The sequence below is a fragment of the Astatotilapia calliptera genome, chromosome 7 (assembly GCF_964374335.1).
Source record: "Astatotilapia calliptera chromosome 7, fAstCal68.1, whole genome shotgun sequence".
Classification (NCBI taxonomy): Eukaryota; Metazoa; Chordata; class Actinopteri; order Cichliformes; family Cichlidae; genus Astatotilapia; species Astatotilapia calliptera.
The window spans coordinates 37774692-37793996 of NC_137428.1; the positions used below are offsets into that span (position 1 = coordinate 37774692).

At 42.4% G+C, this 19305-nt stretch overlaps 2 protein-coding genes across 6 annotated transcripts in view; one reads left to right on the forward strand and one right to left on the reverse strand.

Moving 5' to 3' along the window:
- wdr7 (WD repeat domain 7) overlaps nucleotides 1-7034 on the reverse strand; it is a 100912-nt gene extending 93878 nt beyond the window's left edge. For 2 of the 4 annotated variants that reach the window (XM_026174507.2, XM_080303621.1), the window contains exons 1-6: nucleotides 6849-7033; nucleotides 4337-4508; nucleotides 4142-4248; nucleotides 1528-1606; nucleotides 564-738; nucleotides 362-438 (exon numbers count right to left, since the gene is read on the reverse strand). In XM_026174507.2, coding sequence (XP_026030292.1) covers nucleotides 362-438; nucleotides 564-738; nucleotides 1528-1606; nucleotides 4142-4248; nucleotides 4337-4495 — 597 coding nt within the window. In that variant the 5' untranslated portion in view covers nucleotides 4496-4508; nucleotides 6849-7033. Of the gene's footprint in view, nucleotides 1-361; nucleotides 439-563; nucleotides 739-1527; nucleotides 1607-4141; nucleotides 4249-4336; nucleotides 4509-6848 lie in introns of all 4 variants that reach the window. The other 2 variants (XM_080303620.1, XM_080303619.1) reach the window with 2 other exon arrangements.
- Nucleotides 7035-7503: 469 nt separating this feature from the next.
- On the forward strand, nucleotides 7504-19265 carry taf1c (TATA-box binding protein associated factor, RNA polymerase I subunit C). Of its 2 annotated transcripts, XM_026174510.2 has the most exons (15): nucleotides 7507-8289; nucleotides 8708-8819; nucleotides 10086-10135; nucleotides 10393-10491; nucleotides 11556-11623; nucleotides 11710-11960; nucleotides 12176-12304; nucleotides 12396-12513; nucleotides 12613-12684; nucleotides 12767-12902; nucleotides 13049-13177; nucleotides 13273-13468; nucleotides 15184-15321; nucleotides 16291-17672; nucleotides 18239-19265. In XM_026174510.2, the coding sequence occupies exons 1-15, from the start codon at nucleotides 8173-8175 to the stop codon at nucleotides 18482-18484; spliced, it is 3243 nt and encodes a 1080-aa protein (XP_026030295.2). In that variant the 5' UTR covers nucleotides 7507-8172; the 3' UTR covers nucleotides 18485-19265. The 2 variants fall into 2 exon arrangements, with proteins under 2 accessions (XP_080159748.1, XP_026030295.2); XM_080303622.1 differs by lacking the exon at nucleotides 15184-15321 and having other exon boundaries at nucleotides 7504-8289.
- Nucleotides 19266-19305: the final 40 nt, after the last annotated feature.

Genomic DNA, 19305 nt, shown 5'->3' on the forward strand with positions numbered 1-19305 from the left:
ACAGACTCATGTTTAAATGTCCAACTTTATATCAGAAATAAACATGTTTAGACTATTGACACTCCTCCATCAGATTATAATACTTTAAAATTAGGGGTGCGACAGGTATGCTGAAACAGACTCTAGTAAACTTGTTAGGCCTGACCTCCACTAAATGCTGGTACCTTTTTAAAGCTGTCCAGAAACCAGTGGGTGACATCAAGCTGGCCACATCTATCTTTTGTATACAGTCTATGATATTCTAATCTAAGTAGGACTGGGGAGGTCTGTGTTTTCTTCTTTACTTTATTTACAGCTTCATTTACGATGGTGTAACTGAAGCCTGATGCGCGTTTTAATAAACACCTGTATGGAGGTGTACCTGCATTCTGCTGACCTCAGGTGTTATGATCCAGACCTTCAGGATGCCCGTCACTGACACCGCCACAACCGTGTCCTCTGCACAGAGACAGAACATAGCTTATTCACAAGTACAAACATGAAGAAGTCCACAGCGATGATGTTTTGTGCAGGGCAGTCTGCAAGCTAACATTCAAAGCAGTGAACCTGAGGGAAACTCTCACCTTGTGTGCGGTGGGATCGGATGATGCTCATAGAGCTAATCCAGTCAGGAGAGATTTTAGACACCAGCGAGTACAGGACCTCCAGGCTGGTGGCATCCACCACCAAGATTTCTGGGTAGTGGCCATTACAGAGGAGACGCCCCTCCCTCTGAGTGCCGATGGTGAACTGGTAGTACTGAAGAGGAGGCAGAGAAGGAGGGGAGTGAAGATGAAATGATCTGGATTAAAGGTCTTTTCAATCACCTTGTGGTTTAATTTTGGTCTCTACTTTTTCCTGAAGGTAACATTAGGCTTTTGTGTGCTGGTTAAATACTTTTCACCTTTTTTTTCCCCACCTGAGCTTTTTTCCCCTTTTTTCAGGGAAAAGGGAAATACACCTTAAAGCTTAGGGAAAGAGCACAACCATTCCCTTTGTATGCTCTCATTATGAAAACCCTACAGTAAACACTAGTTTACAATAGTATTGGGAAGCTCATCTGTAACCGGAAGATTGCCGGTTCGATCCCCCAGCTCTCTCTGTCCTGGTCGTTGTGTCCTTGGGCAAGACGCTTCACCTACCGCCTGCTGGTGTTGGCCAGAGGGGCCGATGGCGCGATATGGCAGCCTCGCTTCTGTCAGTCTGCCCCAGGGCAGCTGTGGCTACAACTGTAGCTGCCTCCACCAGTGTGTGAATGAATAGTGGCATTGTAAAACCGCTTTGGGTGCCTAAAAAAAGCGCTATATAAATGCAATCTATTATTATTATTATTACCATAAAAAAAGAAGCCAAGTAGAAAACACCTGACATAATTAACCAATCAGACTGTATTTGGGTTGAATAAATAAGGCGAGGCTGAATCAGTGCTATGCAAATGTACTGTTTAACATCTTGATGTCTGATGATCATTCACTGCATGTGTGTGTGTGTGTGTGTGTGTGTGTGTGTGTGTGTGTGTGTGTGTGTGTGTGTGTGTGTGTGTGTTACCTGTATGCCAATGTGAGCGCATGCCAGCTTTGTGAACTCAATACAGCGTCCATCGTTCACGTCCCACAGACACATCTCCCTGTAAGGTCAAAAAGCTGCTGTCACACATTAATGTACTTTGAAGAGCTTCCTCATACACAGAAGCCTAATCTGTTTTAAGCTAATTATGGTTGTAGTAAAATGGACTGCATTCTTTTAGAAAACCACAGTGGTTGCAGTACATGAGATGGTCCCTTTCGTACACCAACAATGCCTCATCTCAAAAACATCCAGCTCTGAAAATGACTGGACGTGAAGTCAGGCAGTCTAATACACATTTACCACTGATGTGCTGTCCTGCACCAGTGCCTAGGGCTGCTCGATTATGGCAAAAATGATAATCATGATTATTTTCACTGAAATTGAGATCTCGATTATTTGACGATATTTATTTAACCCTTTAAGACCTACTATAGAACCAAGTCCGCCAGAGCTTATATTATTTTTTTACATGCTGTAGTGCCACTTGTGGGAGCATTTCAAGTTGCTATACAACTGTTATAGCCCATATTTTAATAATATGTATGCATTAAGTCCATAGCAACTACATTAATTGCAAAAAAGTGCAATAAACTACAAAAAAATTGAAAATCGTTTGGTTTTTTTTAACATATATTTCTACTTGGAGAAATTTAAGAGGTTTATCCCTCGAAACTTTAAATACAAAAAAGTTGCAAAAAATTGTTTACAACAACAGGAAATTTATTTTGAGTGTCTTCATAGTTTTCTTTTTGAAATACACCAATTTTTATATACTGCAGAAAAAATGAAAAAACAATCCTATGATGCAAATTTGCAAAGAAAACAGCAGGTGCATCAAAATAAACTATTTCCAGCAGTGCAATTCGACTTCTAAGCATCCCAGCAACTATTCAGAAAAGTCAAACATGACCAGTATAGGCTTTTAAGGCCTACAAGTAAAAAACTACATTTTTCGCGAAAATGACGTCACTTCCGGTTTCGGGCAGGAAATGGCGGACATGTGATAGTTCGCGCTGACGTCTGCTTCACTGTGGGAAGTGTTACGAACAGCTGATCAGATCGGCAAAGCGTGTTTCTGGAATATTATGCTTTTGTTCCTGCAAGCGCTTTTTATGCAATTTTTGCAAAGCTATATGTGGAACGAAACCGTGACCGAGGACAAGCTGATGGCATCAGATGTAAGTACAACTCCTCCGGTTTCATATGCAAAACAAATTATTGCGCTAGCTTACACGGTTCAGGTTCTACAGGGATTTAACAATAGTTACGCAAAACGGAGCGTGCTGCTCTGACCGGCTTTAAAGGGTTAACAATGACTTTAAAAAAATAATATAAAATAGTGTGCAACACCACTGATGTTTTTTTTTTACCTCTTTTCAACCAACGGCAGTCACTCTCCTCTCCAAATAACTTCTGCTTAGCTTTCCGAGCTTCCCTCGGGTCCTCTTAATCAGCGGTCTCCAACCTTTTTTGCGCCACGGACCCGTTTATGCCCGACAATATTTTCACGGACCGGCCTTTAAGGTGTCGCGGATAAATGAGGGAGGGGCTAATAATCGGCTCCCTCATTTTTAATGATCGTTGAAAGCCCAGATCGTAATCGTGATTAAAATTCGATTAATTGAGCAGCCCTACCAGTGCCTTCCTCTCAGACTTTTTCACATTTCTCACACTTATGCATTTGTTGGAATTTGGCTCAGAGCTGGCTTAGAAGCTATGCTTTAAAAAAATTATTTATATGTTGTAATGACTTATTTCATTGTTTTTAAATTTTATGCATCACCCTGTCCAAACTAAACCTCCTACAACAAATCATCACAGCAGAAACACAACGGCAACTTCATTTAGGACAGCTATAACGCTTATTTAATCAAAAAAGGCAAGCAGCAACCTCTGAGACTGAGAAATAAATCCAAAGAGTGCAGTTCCTTTTATGTCCATAAGTGAGTCAGTCGCTTATAGACTCCCATATTAAAAGACCCAAGTTTACAGGACTTTACAGACTGTTACAGAGAACAGTTTCTGCCTCTATAGAGAGCTTTATCTTTTATAGGGATCACAGTACACCCATCTGTTAACAGGTCATTAACAGATCAGTGTGTTATTGATCTATTAACAGATGCACGTGTCTGCCAGTTCCATCTGTAAAAGCCTCGTACTCCACCCTTTCATCCAAATATGTGGACTTCTGGCTCCAATAAACCAAAAAGCAAAAGGTAATAAAGTCTCAGTATAGGACAAATAAATGGACCACATTAGAGTCCCAAAACCTGTCGTTTATACAGTTTATGTCTGTAACATGTAACCACTGTACGGGCATAACAATTAGGGCAGATGTGACACATATTTAGGATGAAAAGGCTCAAATTTAAATACCAGTCTTCAGAGTTTATTCCCAAAACTATTCTGACAAATCTTTCCGCAACTGAGCCTCAGCACTGAAATGAAAATACTTTAAGACACAAGTTAAAAAATAAAAATCACAAGAAAAGAAAGGTGTACACACAGCGACTGTACATACAACCCACATGAACGTGTTATATAAAAGTTAGCAAAAAGAAGTCTCATGGAAGCACGCTTCACGATTGCTCACCCGCTCTCAGATGCACTGACGATGTACTGTTTGTCGCTGCATGCACTCGCTTTAGACAGGCAGGTGATGGAGGCTGTGTGACCAAACAGCATTGCCCTGGGACAAATCTGAGCAGGAAACATAAGAGAGGAGCAGAGTGTTTGATGAGAGGAGGAGAAGAAGCAGATTGAATAAAGCTGGAGCACAAACACTCACCTCCAGCTCAGGCGTCATGTCCCAGAGACAGATCTGTCCATCGTGGCAGCCGGTGATGATGGTGCTAAAGTCATCCATCACCAGCAGACTGCTGATGCAATGTGTGGGAGCTGTGCGGCCCCAGAGCACTATGGGTAGAACCAAGTTGTTCCCCGACATTATGGTGAGGTGTCTAGAAACAGAGGAAACAATGAGGCTTCAGTGTGGCAGAAGTCTGCCTTAGCTTAATGGTTTTAGCAACATTTACATGTTTGAATGACTTCGTGGGTAACAGCAACCTGGAACAGTTTTGATTGGTGCATTTTGGATCTCATGCTCATGCACAACAATCAGGAGGAAGTTTGATTTTACTCCAGCAAATAAAGCTGATTATCTAAGGACACAATCAGAACCAGGATTAAATCTCAAACAGCTAAAATACTACTGAAATGATCATTTATGACCCATTTCACATGGGAATACCTTTTTAAACTTGTCAAGTTTAAAAAATTGTTCTGCAGGAACAAATCTTTGAGTGTGTTTATATTTACAGTCCAAATTGTAATAAGTTACTAAAGCAGTGAGATAAATCTACCCAAGCACACCCTGCGATCTCTGCAGCTCTCCCTCTGCAGGTATCACTGCTAGAAAGCCTGAGGATGGCTGCTGTCAGTCTGAAGAAAGGTTTGCAACAAATATGAAATTTAGATTTAAAGATAACAGTTCGTATGCAGACAGACAGCTTCCAGTTTAGCATTGTTCTGTAGCAGGTCTGCACAATAAATATAATTTTAATCTGAAATCATAACTTTGGTTTCCCACAATGAAATGAATACGATCAAGTGATAATTAAAAAATGCTTGCTCTGCCAACAAAACAAGCTGTGTGGTGCAGTGAGCTTCAAGTTTTCTGGATTAGTCTGTAAGAGCAACACTCCATTAAAAGACGGAAAAACAACAAAACTCAAACATGTGACAACAGAAGGTGAAGAGTTCATCCCTCAGTGCAGATCATTATCATACTCCGGATATTCTGCAAGTGATGTGACTCAAGAACAAATCTTATGCAAAGAGCGCTGGAGAGTTTTCCTTTAAACAACAACTCAAAAAACACAATACAGAGACCCAACAAAATCATGATAAAAATAACAACAATCATGCAGAACAACACATATAAGAAGTCAGCAAGAATGACTGTTAAAAAAAACCACAACTTCAGTTAAGCAATAACAGGGCAGGAAGTTTGATTCTGCCTTGTAAAGTGACATTTTATTTACATCCTTTTGATCGCCATTAAATCATTTATTGATCCATAAACAGAGCCAATGTCATCCTGGAGGAGACCACATGTTTAATCACGTGAGGCAAATCAGGCAATCATTCCAATCAGCATTAGTATTGATTGCAGTGACCCTTAGCTCCAAGGTGACAAGATTACTCAAAAGCAACAACAGAGCCTCCTGATACTCTCACTGTGGGAGCTCAAGAGTTCAGGACTTTGGACCAGCACACTCACAAAGTTAAACCATGCTGGAGTAGTGAAAACTAGGACCATTCATCCCCACTCATCATTTACTCATCCCCACTAAAGAAAAACTGAGGTGCAAACCAAAGCTGTGGCTCAAAAATTAACGAACGAATGAATCTGTGGTCCAAAATCCTGAGGTAAGTACTTAAACAGAGGCATGAACCCAGAAACTCATAAACCAATCTACAAATTAAATGGTGGCCCAAAACCTGAAGTAATGAGGTTGTACAAAGGAATAAATAAAACTGTGGCACAAATATCAGGATACAAATTGCAGTCATGGCTCAAAAAACCATGCTTCATGGGAAACTATTAAGCTGCTGTTGCCCAGGACACGAGAGATGTTCAGGAAGACTTCCTCCTACAAGTGCAGATTCTTCATGATGCTTTCCACCAGGTCAGCCATGGGTATACCGATAGTGAGCTTGATAACCAGAAGGACTTGGAAACTGAGTTACTAAGAGTAACTCCCGAGTGGGAAGTGAAACTCTGGCATTAACCCAAACAGTGGCCCCTGAAACGCGATCAGAAACGTTTTCACAGGCAGTACAGCCACGTGCTCACTTTACATCATATTTCTGCTCCTCTACTATTGAGAGTCAAAAAGGTTAATCCAGCTGCTCCAGTCCGACACAAACACACCATCAGTCTCAAGACAGTCACCCACACACAAAAGAGCAATAAAGCCAGACAAATAACACACACACAACGTAAACGTAATTAAGCCATCATCAGTAACCTTGGTGTCACTCGGGTTTAAAGCTAACACGTTTGGATAAAACGGAGATGTTTAATCCAAGGCTAGCTATTAAGCTGGCAGCTGGAAAAATACCAGCAGCGGACATTTGATCTTAAATCTATCCATGAGTGATTAAAAGGATGCTGCACACCAGCTGCGCAATGATGTCTGAGACGCTGAGGCTAAACTACACCTGCAATGTCGGGACTTCCAGGTTAGCAGCGCAGCTAACGGAACCAAAACAGCGCTAAAACGTCTTTTACTCACCAAAAGCAGCGGCCTACTGGAACATTTCCCACTAATAGTGGGGCTGAGTGGTAAACGGTTCCCTCTGTGGGAAAATAAAACGCAGGAATACCCTTTTCTTGACTCGTTTCGTCTGTTTGTCCTAAAGACGCTCAGAGATGCTCGGTCAGCTGACCATAGGACGACTGAGGAGCCGCATCCGGTAAACGGTTTTCAAAATAAAACAAACTGCGCAGGGAATTCGTTATAAGTTGTGGCTCCTAAAATGCAGAAATCCACAAAAATCAGCGGAAAACTATAACCGGGTGCAAAAATAAAATACAATGAAATGGCTAGATGTGATATCATCGTGCCACACCTAAAAACAAAATTTTAAAGAAACACTTTTTTAAATAACTAAAATAATGCAAAGTTTGACAGCGATATGGAGCCTTAAATACAACAACACAGCAAAATGATAGTAATAATTAAAATACCACTAAATTATAGAGAATAATGTATTTAGTTTCAATCTCAGTTTAATTTGTAAATATTATATACAATACAATACAATAGCTCTTGAATTTAATTGGAACTAACTACAACGCCGTAAATAAAACTAAAATAATAAAAGCAGATTTTTAAAAAAAAAAGTATGACTCTTGTCTATCGCCTTGATGCGATCGGTTAAAATAAGCTTTACTTTGAAATTTTGCTCGCTTTTGAAATGAAACCGAACACTTCCGGTATCCTCGGGGTTTTGTAATTTTTTCCATAAAACGACCATCAACTTTATTTATTTTAGTGTTGGTGGTGGTGTTTTCTCACTTGGGATTTCCTTTAAATAGTCCTACAAAATTAAACGCCTGTTTTTCATGTTGTTGTTTTTTTTGTTTGTTTGTTTTATTTTGGGGGTGGGTGGAGGGGGCGTTGTTCGTTTGTGTAAGTCTCATGACATTTTTCATTTAAGTTTGGAATTTTTGTTTTTGTCTTTTTAAGCTAACCGGAAGTCATTGTATTTGTTGTTGTTGTTGGCGCCAGCTGTAAAGCTTGACTTCCGGTAGTTTTGTCGTAGGGGGTCTACACGTGTTGGTGGACTAACTGAGGATTTGGGGTCATTTTGATGTCTACGTGGTCTGTTTTGGACTCCCGTGTGTTTATATATGATCGTGTTTAGCACCTCTGAGCGGGTGTCACGATGTTCAGACGAAAATAAATAGAAACACGCGCTCGCTGCCTGCGGCGGGATAGCTAACGTTAGCTGAACATGCCCGAACTTGTTCTTCAACACCGACAGAGAGACAGACAGGCATCGTGGACAACGGAAAACCCGACCGCAGTTTGAATGATTTAACATTAAACAAACATGGATTACCAGTTCCCACAGGAGCTTTTTCCATCGTTTTATAACTGCGGGCCGCCGAATTTGGTGCAGAAACACAATGCTGGAGGCTGGGCCAGCTACGACCAGGTCAAACCTCAGGTGGGTCCCACGTGGATAATTCCGTGACTCCAGATCTGTCCGCATTCCTGCAGGGAAAATAATTATAACTTTGCTTATATGATAATTCAAGGGGTAAAATATACTAGATCGTAGCAATATTTATGTTTAAGGTCTTTAAACTGAGGTTAAGTTATCATAGTAATGTGTGTGACAAATTCTCCTGTTAATGTCTTTGTTTATTTTTATTTATCTTTTTATTTATCGGCAACCATGTGGTTTACACCTACCGAGTTACAGAACTGTTACGGCCCCTTTTTGGCTTAAACTACAACTTAAGAGATTTTTTAATATATTTCTTTCTCTTTTTTGTAACCCAGCAGGTGGCTTGACTGTAACTGTGGGGGTGTTAAATGTTAGGCTCCAACTTTATTCGTGTTGGATGTGGTTGCACTTTCAGGTTGGTTCTGGTCCTCTCTCCACCTGGACTTTCACATCCAGGCATCAGGTCGCAGGGGAGCTGTGGCGTCAAGTCGAGCCTGTGCCGGTCCCCCTTCTGGCTCCTAAACACGGTGAGTCCTCAGTAAAGCTGGGCGATATAAGATTTTTTCATAACACGATATGGTTTTTCATTTGAGGCGATAACGATATCTATCACGATATAAGCCAAATAACTATATTTGTAAGATTTAAATGTGCCGTTGCTCACAAGTAAAATGTGAAATAATCAGCAGCTTGTTTTGATTTAAATATTTATTTCCCATAATAAGTTCAACAGGGTAGATGTACTTAAGGAACATGAGACTTTTTCAGATAAATAAAGGCAAATATTGCAAACTACACAAAAGGCAGCCGCTAAAGCGTTTAAGTTTCAAAATAGAACAAACGAAACAGGCTAAATTGTCAATTCCACTTAGAAACAAAATATTAATTCTAAAAATAAATCTTAGTTTGTTTTACAGAAGAACAGACAAAACTGACTAACTTTTGTCAATATCAAATAAACTGAGAACTAAAAGGAAATTCTCAATCTCTCCTTGTTGTATAGCTGAGCTTTTCAAACAGTTTTAACAGTTACTTTAGTCTGACAAAAGCCGAATGACGAATTAGCGCTTCCAGTCAGAGATTGAGCATGCACCAGTTTATTGTATTTCCAGACTTGCTTTCGGCACAATTTACAGTGCGCACTGCTCTGTTTTTGTCAGACTTGAAATAGCCGAAATACCTTCACACTACGGAACTTCTATGGCTCTTCCGTTCGACAATCTCTCCGGCATTGGAACCATCATCTGTTTTCTCTTCGGTAACCTTCGGTCACGCTCTCGGTTGATTTTTCCCTAGTCGGCACACTCATTTCCTCCATTACCTGGGGTGGCACGGCGGCTGGCTGCTTCCCAGACAAATACACATGTGCAGCTTGGCACTTGTACTGTACATAACAAGTTACATGACGTGACGCTGCAGCTGTGATTGGTTCGGCTCTGCGCTACTTAATTTGGATTGTCTGTTCTTTTTTTTTTCCTTTTTTTTAAGAGGACAAGAGCGGGGAGGTCTATCGCAATAGTTAAAAGTTTCTATCGAGAAAAAGTTATTTCGCAATACATATCGTTATCGTTCTATCGCCCAGCTCTAGTCCTCAGTCAGCAGATGCTCCTCTGGTTCAGACTCCTTAATAAACTGCGGTGACAGCTGTCATAGCTCAGGACCAGATTTTAACATCTAAGGGAAGATAAAGGGTGTGCCCAGAATATAGAGCAGTTTTTCTCTTTCAGATACTCTTGACTTCCATTGAATGTGTTTTTCCACATATATGTAAGTTAATTTTAACTTTTTTTTAGCTATTCTTTCGCCTTTGACACCTCCGGATCCAATGAACTTCACAGAGCATGTAAGTGAGCCAGTTTAAATCATAAAATCACAAAGAGACAAAATTTTATTTTGTTTGTTTGTTTTAGGGTTTTTTTTGTTTTTGGTTTGGTTTTATTTTTAAGTTGTGTCTATTTTTTGTTTCATATATTTTTTCCAGTTTAACAAACTGAATTGTCTGGGCAGTGAAGAACTGTTTAATTTCTAATCAGCATTAAAGGGAACGAACAGTCCCAGATGACTCGTGTTAACAAACATTCATCTTTTCTTTGTGTTTAGATGAATAATTTTTTCATGGATCACTCCCTGGACGCCTTCGGCTGCATGAGCAACGTTCTGTCCGAACACTTCTCCTTTAAGCTAAAAGGGCAAAAAGAGGTGGGTGTCGTCACAATAGGGTTAAATTACTTCAGATGTGATCAAAATCACACCCTGATTTTATGGACATTTAATGTGGTGTCTCATTTGAGCATTTAATTATTTATTTATTTTATCAGCCCAAAAGAACACAGTGAACAAATTATGACTCTTCCTTTGAAAAGGTAGTTGCTGTTTTCCTTGCCGCTGATTGAGTGGATATCATTCAGCTCGATTTGTGTTTATACACACTCCAAAACCACAATCTTGGGCGAGGTGGAGGGCCACTCCATCCAGCAGGTGGATTTCATGCAGTTGGCAAACTCACTGAGGCTGTGGAGCAGAATATGGATTACCAGCTGCAGTACAGGATGAATGATTCACTGAAGAAGATGGATGATTTGGCAAATTTAATACAGCACAAACAGAACCTTAATGTAAAGGGCAGTTTAGTTTCAAATTATTTGCATTGTTTGGCTCCAAATATTAATCTGGTCTTTAAGATATTTAACAGAAGCAACCAAAAGCCACACTTTAACAGAGTGCCAGAAGACAGAGGTGAAAGAGGTTTACAGCATTTTTGGGACTGATGCCATTTACAGCAGAAGACAGGTGAAAAAGAGGAAATGCACAAAGGCTCAGAAATCAACATCCAGTGAAATGTAAACAAACTGGAGCCACAGACTTAAAATGTTTGTTTTCTGGTCCTAAACATTGTTCACTTTTGTATAAATGTTCTAAGAATAAAATTATTGCTTGGAGCCAGATACCATGCACACCTTTCTCAACTCTTTAAGTCATTGCCAGAATTGATCCACTCAGTCAGGATGTATTCATTAGCAAGCATCATTGTTACTCTAGCCCAGAAACCAACTGGGCTATAGTAACAATGCAGCTTTTATGGTGTTGATTGCAGTGCTGACTATCGCCAAAAGGTGGAGCCTTGTTCTTTTTGTTGTGTTGGATCTTGAGCTGAGAGTTTCAAGCAAACATTAACAACAGATTTTGTTTAACGTAAACATTTGTATATAAACACAGAAGAAAGCCGTGCAGTCATTGGTCATCAGATTTCTGTTTGATTGCAGAAATATTTTAAGGATGCAGTGAGGATGGGGAGGGTGACCTACTTCCTGGATTTGCTGAAGGTTAAAATGTGAGTTGAGTTGATTGGTTGAAATTCCTGGATGTCGAAGCTTTCTTTTAGTTTTATTTTAATCACGTTTACCCCTCCCCACGCAGGTGCGAGCAGAAGTATCCCTGCCGGAAGCTGGCCCGGCACAGCTGCCAGCTGTATGACGTGGTGCACTCCATCCCTCCAGAGCTGCTCGGCTCACTGCTGTACGATGAGCTGGCGGAGCAGAGGGACCGCCTGCTGTTCTCCGAAGGAACCACAGGGGGTGCTCTGAGTTTCGTTCCCTTTTCACAGAGTGATGGTGGCTCTCAGCATGGCTGCCTCCTCTATCCTGGAAACCCTGCACTGAATACCCTCAGTATCCTTGAGTTTGGATTTAGGAAGCTTCTAAAGCAGCACTGTCAGAAATATTTTGGGTCCACAATGATCTTAAAACCATTTAAAAAAAAAAAAAAAAAAAAAAACCTCTTTCACTTTTAAAGTACTCACTGGGTCAAAGCCAGGATTTCACATAACCATGGCTGCAGCCATCATTGGATAAAATGCGTCTTGCCCTTAACACAGTACCTGCAGACTTTCACAAGGTGGAGCTGCAGCACCACAGAAGCGGTCCTTTCTGTGTGGATACCAGCAGCAAACCGTTCAGCTTCCCACTTAGAGGCCCCGTCAGACAGATCAGCACCGCCTCGCTGTTTGGCGAATGTGAGAGCAACTGTGGGGAATATTTGGAGATGACTTCAGAGCACGGTGGTGTTTTTAAAGATGCTTGTTTGTTTGTTTGTTTGTTTTGCAGGTTGTGTGGCTGTGCGGTCGGATTACCTCTGTGGTGTTTGGAGGTTCAGTGAGAGAAATGAGCCGCAGGCACTCCAGGTGGTCAGCACGTCGGAGGTCGCGACCTGTATCAGCGCCAGGTTGGTGACAGTTCAAAGAGTGAAGTTGATGAGATGGATCTTTTTTGTGTGTGTATGGGGGCGCATGTGAGGCTAATCATCTCTGCTCTGTGCTGCCAGTCCTCATGTTTTAGGTGAAGTTCTGGTGGCGAGCGAGAGCGGAGCCGCAAACCTGTGGACGGTGGGGAAAGGGTGAGAAAGTCAATGCATTCTGCTCAGAGATGACAATGTTTAAAGGGAAGCGCAAACTAAAATTGACCCTCTGACCAATCAGGATGCAGAAGGTGCGACATGAGGACAGCAACCTGTACTTCAACGCCAAGTCTCCATGGAGATGGTGCGAGTTCACTGCCCACCCGAGAGTGGTGCTGTATGCGGACAGGACGGGGGTGGACCTAACAGATATCAGGGTGAGTCAGGAGGCTGGTTAACGTTGGCGATTTTGCTTCTGTACTCCACCCCAGTGGATTTTAAATCAAATGACTCCTCCTACATCTTCTTCTTCTTTCATTTCACCATCTCTCCTCCTCCTCGCCCTCATCTTCTGTCCCTCCAGGTGAGTCCGGCCTCCTGCCACACTCTGTTTCGTATCAGCAGCACCGCTGATTGTCGGAGCGGAGAGAGACTTGTCCTGTCCAGGTATCTAGGAGACTCCCACTCCTTCCACCACCTAATCACCACTCAGGTACGCCCAGCATCACTTAAGATTTACAGGAAGTAACAAAACAGCTAAAACGTTAACGGTTCCACTTCACCTTCCTCTCTCTCACTTTTTGTCAGTACTCGGCCTACATCATGGACGAGCGCTTCCCGTGCGTCCCAATGCTCAAATGGGATCACATGATGACGTCTCCACCTATTTTCTGTCACATTGTTCCTGGCTGCGCCTCGTCAAGCTTGTCAGCTGGCGAAGCAACCACTAAGGTCCTGCTCAGCTCCCAGAGTTCTCAGGAAATTATGATGCTGCAGTATGCAGGTGAGCCACCAGGGGGCAGCATGGTTTAGTTACTTTCATATAGATATACAGTGGGGTAAAAAAGTATTTAGCCAGCCACCGATTGTGCAAGTTCCCCCACTTAAAATGATGACAGAGGTCAGTAATTTGCACCAGAGGTACACTTCAACTGTGAGAGACAGAATGTGAAAAAAAAATCCATGAATCCACATGGTAGGATTTGTAAAGAATTTATTCGTAAATCAGGGTGGAAAATAAGTATTTGGTCAATAACAAAAAAACAACTCAATACTTTGTAACATAACCTTTGTTGGCAATAACAGAGGTCAAACGTTTACTATAGGTCTTTACCAGGTTTGCACACACAGTAGCTGGTATTTTGGCCCATTCCTCCATGCAGATCTTCTCGAGAGCAGTGATGTTTTGGGGCTGTCGCCGAGCAACACGGACTTTCAACTCCCGCCACAGATTTTCTATGGGGTTGAGGTCTGGAGACTGGCTAGGCCACTCCAGGACTTTCAAATGCTTCTTACGGAGCCACTCCTTTGTTGCCCGGGCGGTGTGTTTTGGATCATTGTCATGTTGGAAGACCCAGCCTCGTTTCATCTTCAAAGTTCTCACTGATGGAAGGAGGTTTTGGCTCAAAATCTCACGATACATGGCCCCATTCATTCTGTCCTTAACACGGATCAGTCGTCCTGTCCCCTTGGCAGAAAAACAGCCCCATAGCATGATGTTTCCACCCCCATGCTTCACAGTAGGTATGGTGTTCTTGGGATGCAACTCAGTATTCTTCTTCCTCCAAACACGACGAGTTGAGTTTAGACCAAAAAGTTCTACTTTGGTTTCATCTGACCACATGACATTCTCCCAATCCTCTGCTGTATCATCCATGTGCTCTCTGGCAAACTTCAGACGGGCCTGGACATGCACTGGCTTCAGCAGCGGAACACGTCTGGCACTGCGGGATTTGATTCCCTGCCGTTGTAGTGTGTTACTGATGGTGACCTTTGTTACTTTGGTCCCAGCTCTCTGCAGGTCATTCACCAGGTCCCCCCGTGTGGTTCTGGGATCTTTGCTCACCGTTCTCATGATCATTTTGACCCCACGGGATGAGATCTTGCGTGGAGCCCCAGATGGAGGGAGATTATCAGTGGTCTTGTATGTCTTCCATTTTCTGATGATTGCTCCCACAGTTGATTTTTTCACACCAAGCTGCTTGCCTATTGTAGAGTCACTCTTCCCAGTCTGGTGCAGGTCTACAATACTTTTCCTGGTGTCCTTCGAAAGCTCCTTGGTCTTGGCCATGGCGGAGTTTGGAGTCTGACTGTTTGAGGCTGTGGACAGGTGTCTTTTATACAGATGATGAGTTCAAACAGGTGCCATTCATACAGGTAACGAGTGGGGGACAGAAAAGCTTCTTACAGAAGACGTTACAGGTCTGTGAGAGCCAGAGATTTTCCTTGTTTGAGGTGACCAAATACTTATTTTCCACCCTAATTTACGAATAAATTCTTTACAAATCCTACCATGTGAATTCATGGATTTTTTTTCACATTCTGTCTCTCACAGTTGAAGTGTACCTCTGGTCCAAATTACTGACCTCTGTCATCATTTTAAGTGGGGGAACTTGCACAATCGGTGGCTGACTAAATACTTTTTTGCCCCACTGTAGATATATAGAGATATAGATAGAGATATGGATTGAACATAAAAGTGAAACTGTGTGTGTTCAGGAGGCAGAGGGAACGCCTGTTTCAGTCGAGGTCCTCCTCAGGCTCTGCTCAGGCCCAGAGACAGTCTGAAACACCTCCCAGTCCAGATCCCTCACCGCTTGGACATTGCAACCAACAGACTGTCCTCATATGCCGCAGGTGAGAAAGTGATGCTACAGTTTACGTGAACTATCAGTTGCAAATTAATTTAGCAGGAACCTTTAAAGTCTTAAATTTTTATAGGTTTTGATTAGACGTACCTGTAGCCCAGTCACATAATCATAATGTGGCATTAGCCATCATCTGAAATACGCTACGTGTAGTTTTGGTTCATCTAATGTAGTTAAATAAGGTCTACCTGAACTTAACAGTTCCCATGAGTTATTAAAGCCTTCACTTTTAGTTTCTAAGTTTTAGTCATGAATGTTAGAAAATGTATAAGATACATTAGCTCAGTTTATGCAGGCTCCATATTTGATCTATTAAAACAATTAAGTGGGAGGTGGAAGTTTTTTAACCCGTGTCACACCTCAAGCTTTAATGTTCTGGTGGTTAAAGTAGAAGATAGATGGATACAGTGGGGCAAAAAAGTATTTAGTCAGCCACCGATTGTGCAAGTTCCCCCACCTAAAATGATGACAGAGGTCAGTAATTTGCACCAGAGGTACACTTCAACTGTGAGAGACAGAATGTGAAAAAAAAATCCATGAATCCACATGGTAGGATTTGTAAAGAATTTATTCGTAAATCAGGGTGGAAAATAAGTATTTGGTCAATAACAAAAATACAACTCAATACTTTGTAACATAACCTTTGTTGGCAATAACAGAGGTCAAACGTTTACTATAGGTCTTTACCAGGTTTGCACACACAGTAGCTGGTATTTTGGCCCATTCCTCCTGATTTACGAATAAATTCTTTACAAATCCTACCATGTGGATTCATGGATTTTTTTTTTTCACATTCTGTCTCTCACAGTTGAAGTGTACCTCTGGTGCAAATTACTGACCTCTGTCATCATTTTAGGTGGGGGAACTTGCACAATCGGTGGCTGACTAAATACTTTTTTGCCCCACTGTAATAACAGTTTCTGAGTCTGCAGAGGTTCACTGGGTTGTTTGTTTCCAGGTCTCACTTGCATCCAGAAGGCAGCAGAAGGTGGAGGTGGTGGCGAGGAGTGCATGTGCGTCCTCCAGCTGACGGAGGCAGGAGATATTTTCTATCAGATCCTGGAGCACAAGCAGCCGGACACCGACGAGTCACAGCCTCGAGCCGAGGAGGGTGATCTGAAGCCTCGGCAACAAATTCGTCCAGGAATGACAACACGGGCAAGGAAAACAGCTGAGAGCCTTCCACCTGATTCTCAGCTGATCATCTCCGAGACATCAAGTGACGAAGACGTCGTTGGGCCCACACAGGGTCCATCGAGGATTGTACCTGAAACACCGGAAAGAGGACAGCAAGCATCCAGCTTCTCGGAGGATTCAGAGTCAGAGATGAACCGGAACCGAAGGCGGATGCAGCTGCAGGTTGTTGTCAACGATGATTCAGGGGCGGAGGAAGAAATTGGATTTGACGTCGGTGTGAATGATAAAGCTGTTGAAGTGGAGGAAATTGTCAGTGGTGCATCTCGGAGAAAGACTCCAGTAAAGCTGAGCAGTGGTGCTCTCGTCACATGGAAACATTGGCTCCAGAAACTGATGCAAAAAACCTATGAAAATAAGCACCGCTCACACCTCTTGCAGCACTTCAAAGCCAACACTCAAGGTCTGCTTTGTATTCCTGAAGGCGATCAAGGCACTTCACGGCAGGATAAGTGCATGCAAAGCCTGAGGAAGGAGCTGAGGTTGGGCATGTCCAGACGGTCACTGCTGGTTCACAGCATGGTCTCCACCTCTCTCAGGCCTCCACATGTAGTACCCTTACCAAACCAGTTTAACACAAATGTCTGGACAGATCCACTCAGTCACCGACTGACCCTCTCCTGGCAGGGTGAGGAGGCATGGCAGAAGTGGTGGAAGGACCAGCTGGGCTTCACCAAGGAGGCAAAGGTGCAGGCTCTGCGAAGGAGGAGGAGGAAAGAAAAAGAGGCGAAGCAAGCCACTGGACGTCGATTGAATCTGAGCGCTAGCTTTACCTCGTCTGTCAGCTACCAGTCGGCGCTGGATGACCTCTCTGACTCTGCGGGCTGGTCCTCCGGAGTCAGCCAGGCGGCGTGGTCAGACACAGAGGACAGAGGGAGGCTGTCTCAGTTCTTAAGTATGTCCGAGGGTGAGACTTCGAGGGCTGCGACGCCTTCCACCGTTCTAAATGACACTCCAACAGCAACTCCAACTCCCACCCCGACCGCCACACCACAACGTGATAAACGTAGCAACCCTCAGCAAACCCCCAGCAGGACCACCACCCTTCCTCAGACCCAGACACTCGGACTGGACTTCACACCAGCCAGTCAGAGGAGGAGCAAACGACCAGCAGACGACTACCTCGAATCTCTGTTCGCGCCACAGGTAGTAACATGTCTTAGATCAGGTGATTTAAAATGCTCACATACAGAAAGTGGGATTTATTTTATACTTTTATTAATTAATTTTTTCATATATCATAAAGAATAGAAACCTGAACAATAAAAATTGGTGTGAATGTTATTGTTTGTATAACAGGACCTAGATAGAATATTTGTACTTGATTTAATTAGATGAAACATTTGCAGAATTCGTTTCATCTAACAGATTATTTTATGAGCGTTTGGTGGCTAAAGGTGACCACTGGCAGCCAAAGTACAATACTGTCTCATGCAAAAATCCTTTAATCTGATTTTCAAAGTACCTGGCAGCTTAAACATAGTGTGTTAGCTTGGCTGACTGTTCTTCATTCTTTCTCACCTGAAGAGGACGGTTTCTGGGCTTCGTTTTAGGACCACTGCTGTTCTTTATATAATGTATTTTTTATGCTAACTTGATACCACCCACCCCCAGTACATATACCGTAGGGCATATATCTTAAATCTAAAGGCATGAATAATAAATGCCCTTTTGTGACCTTTATGCTCGCATTAACTGGCTGATGTTTCCAGGATGATCCTTCGCAGAGCCATTACTTGGATGAGGGGAGCTCCACAAATCCACTCTTGGCCTCATCTCAGCTCCGCAGCTCCCAGTCCATCCCTCTCCGAAATTACAGTGTGGATTTGACCAGAATGAACTTCGGCTCGCCAGGCTCCTCTCAGTCAAAGTCTCAATCCTACTCTCAGTCCCAGAGTTCACAGGGTCGACTGTCACAGGCATCGCAACCAAAGAAGAAGTCTCGAATGGGATTTTGAAATGTTTACTCAGTCTGGGAATGTATTGTTTGGGATTTTGGGATTACGCTTCCTGGATTTGCTACACTGGAATGAAATGAGAAAACTTGGACACTGGATCTAAGCTAATCAAGGAGGATCACCTGTGTGACGTCTGGAGGAGTCACTGCAGACTGTTTGGTAGGACTGAATGGAATTTATTACCTCAGTTGTGTATGTGTGTGTCTGTGCGTGTATGTGCATGCACGCAACTGACTGAGCTCATGTTCCTGTTTTATTTATGACTTTTTGTGATAAAAGCTGAGGGTCAACATGCAGGATTATTAAAACTGTAGAGAGTAATGGTGATAATTAACTTGAGATCAGCAAGGGCTGGTCCCTGAGTTATGCTAGGGTCTGTATTAACTATAAAGTCTAGATAAAGCTAAAGAGCCTTTAACGTATCAATAATTTCCATAAAAATGATTCGAAAGATACCAGAAGTTGGTTTACCCAAACGCATTTCAGAAGATGATACTGTGAAGGCTATATTACTGCACCAAACAGCTGTCATCCAACTTTCACATATTTAATGCCAAAACCATTCCTGAAGGTCATAATGAACACGCCCACAAACAGCCGCCTCGCATCAACTGTCTGTGTGGTTAAATGTGCATTATTTAAAAAGCTTCTTGTCTATGACGTATATCTTTTATGTTTCTGTTTCACTCATTTTGCCAAATTTATGTTTCTGAGACTTTTCTACATCTAAGCAGAATTTAACTTATTTTCTCAATAAAACCACAACTAACATGAACAAAAATCTCAACTTCTCCTTTAAAGGGAAACAAGGGCAGAAACTT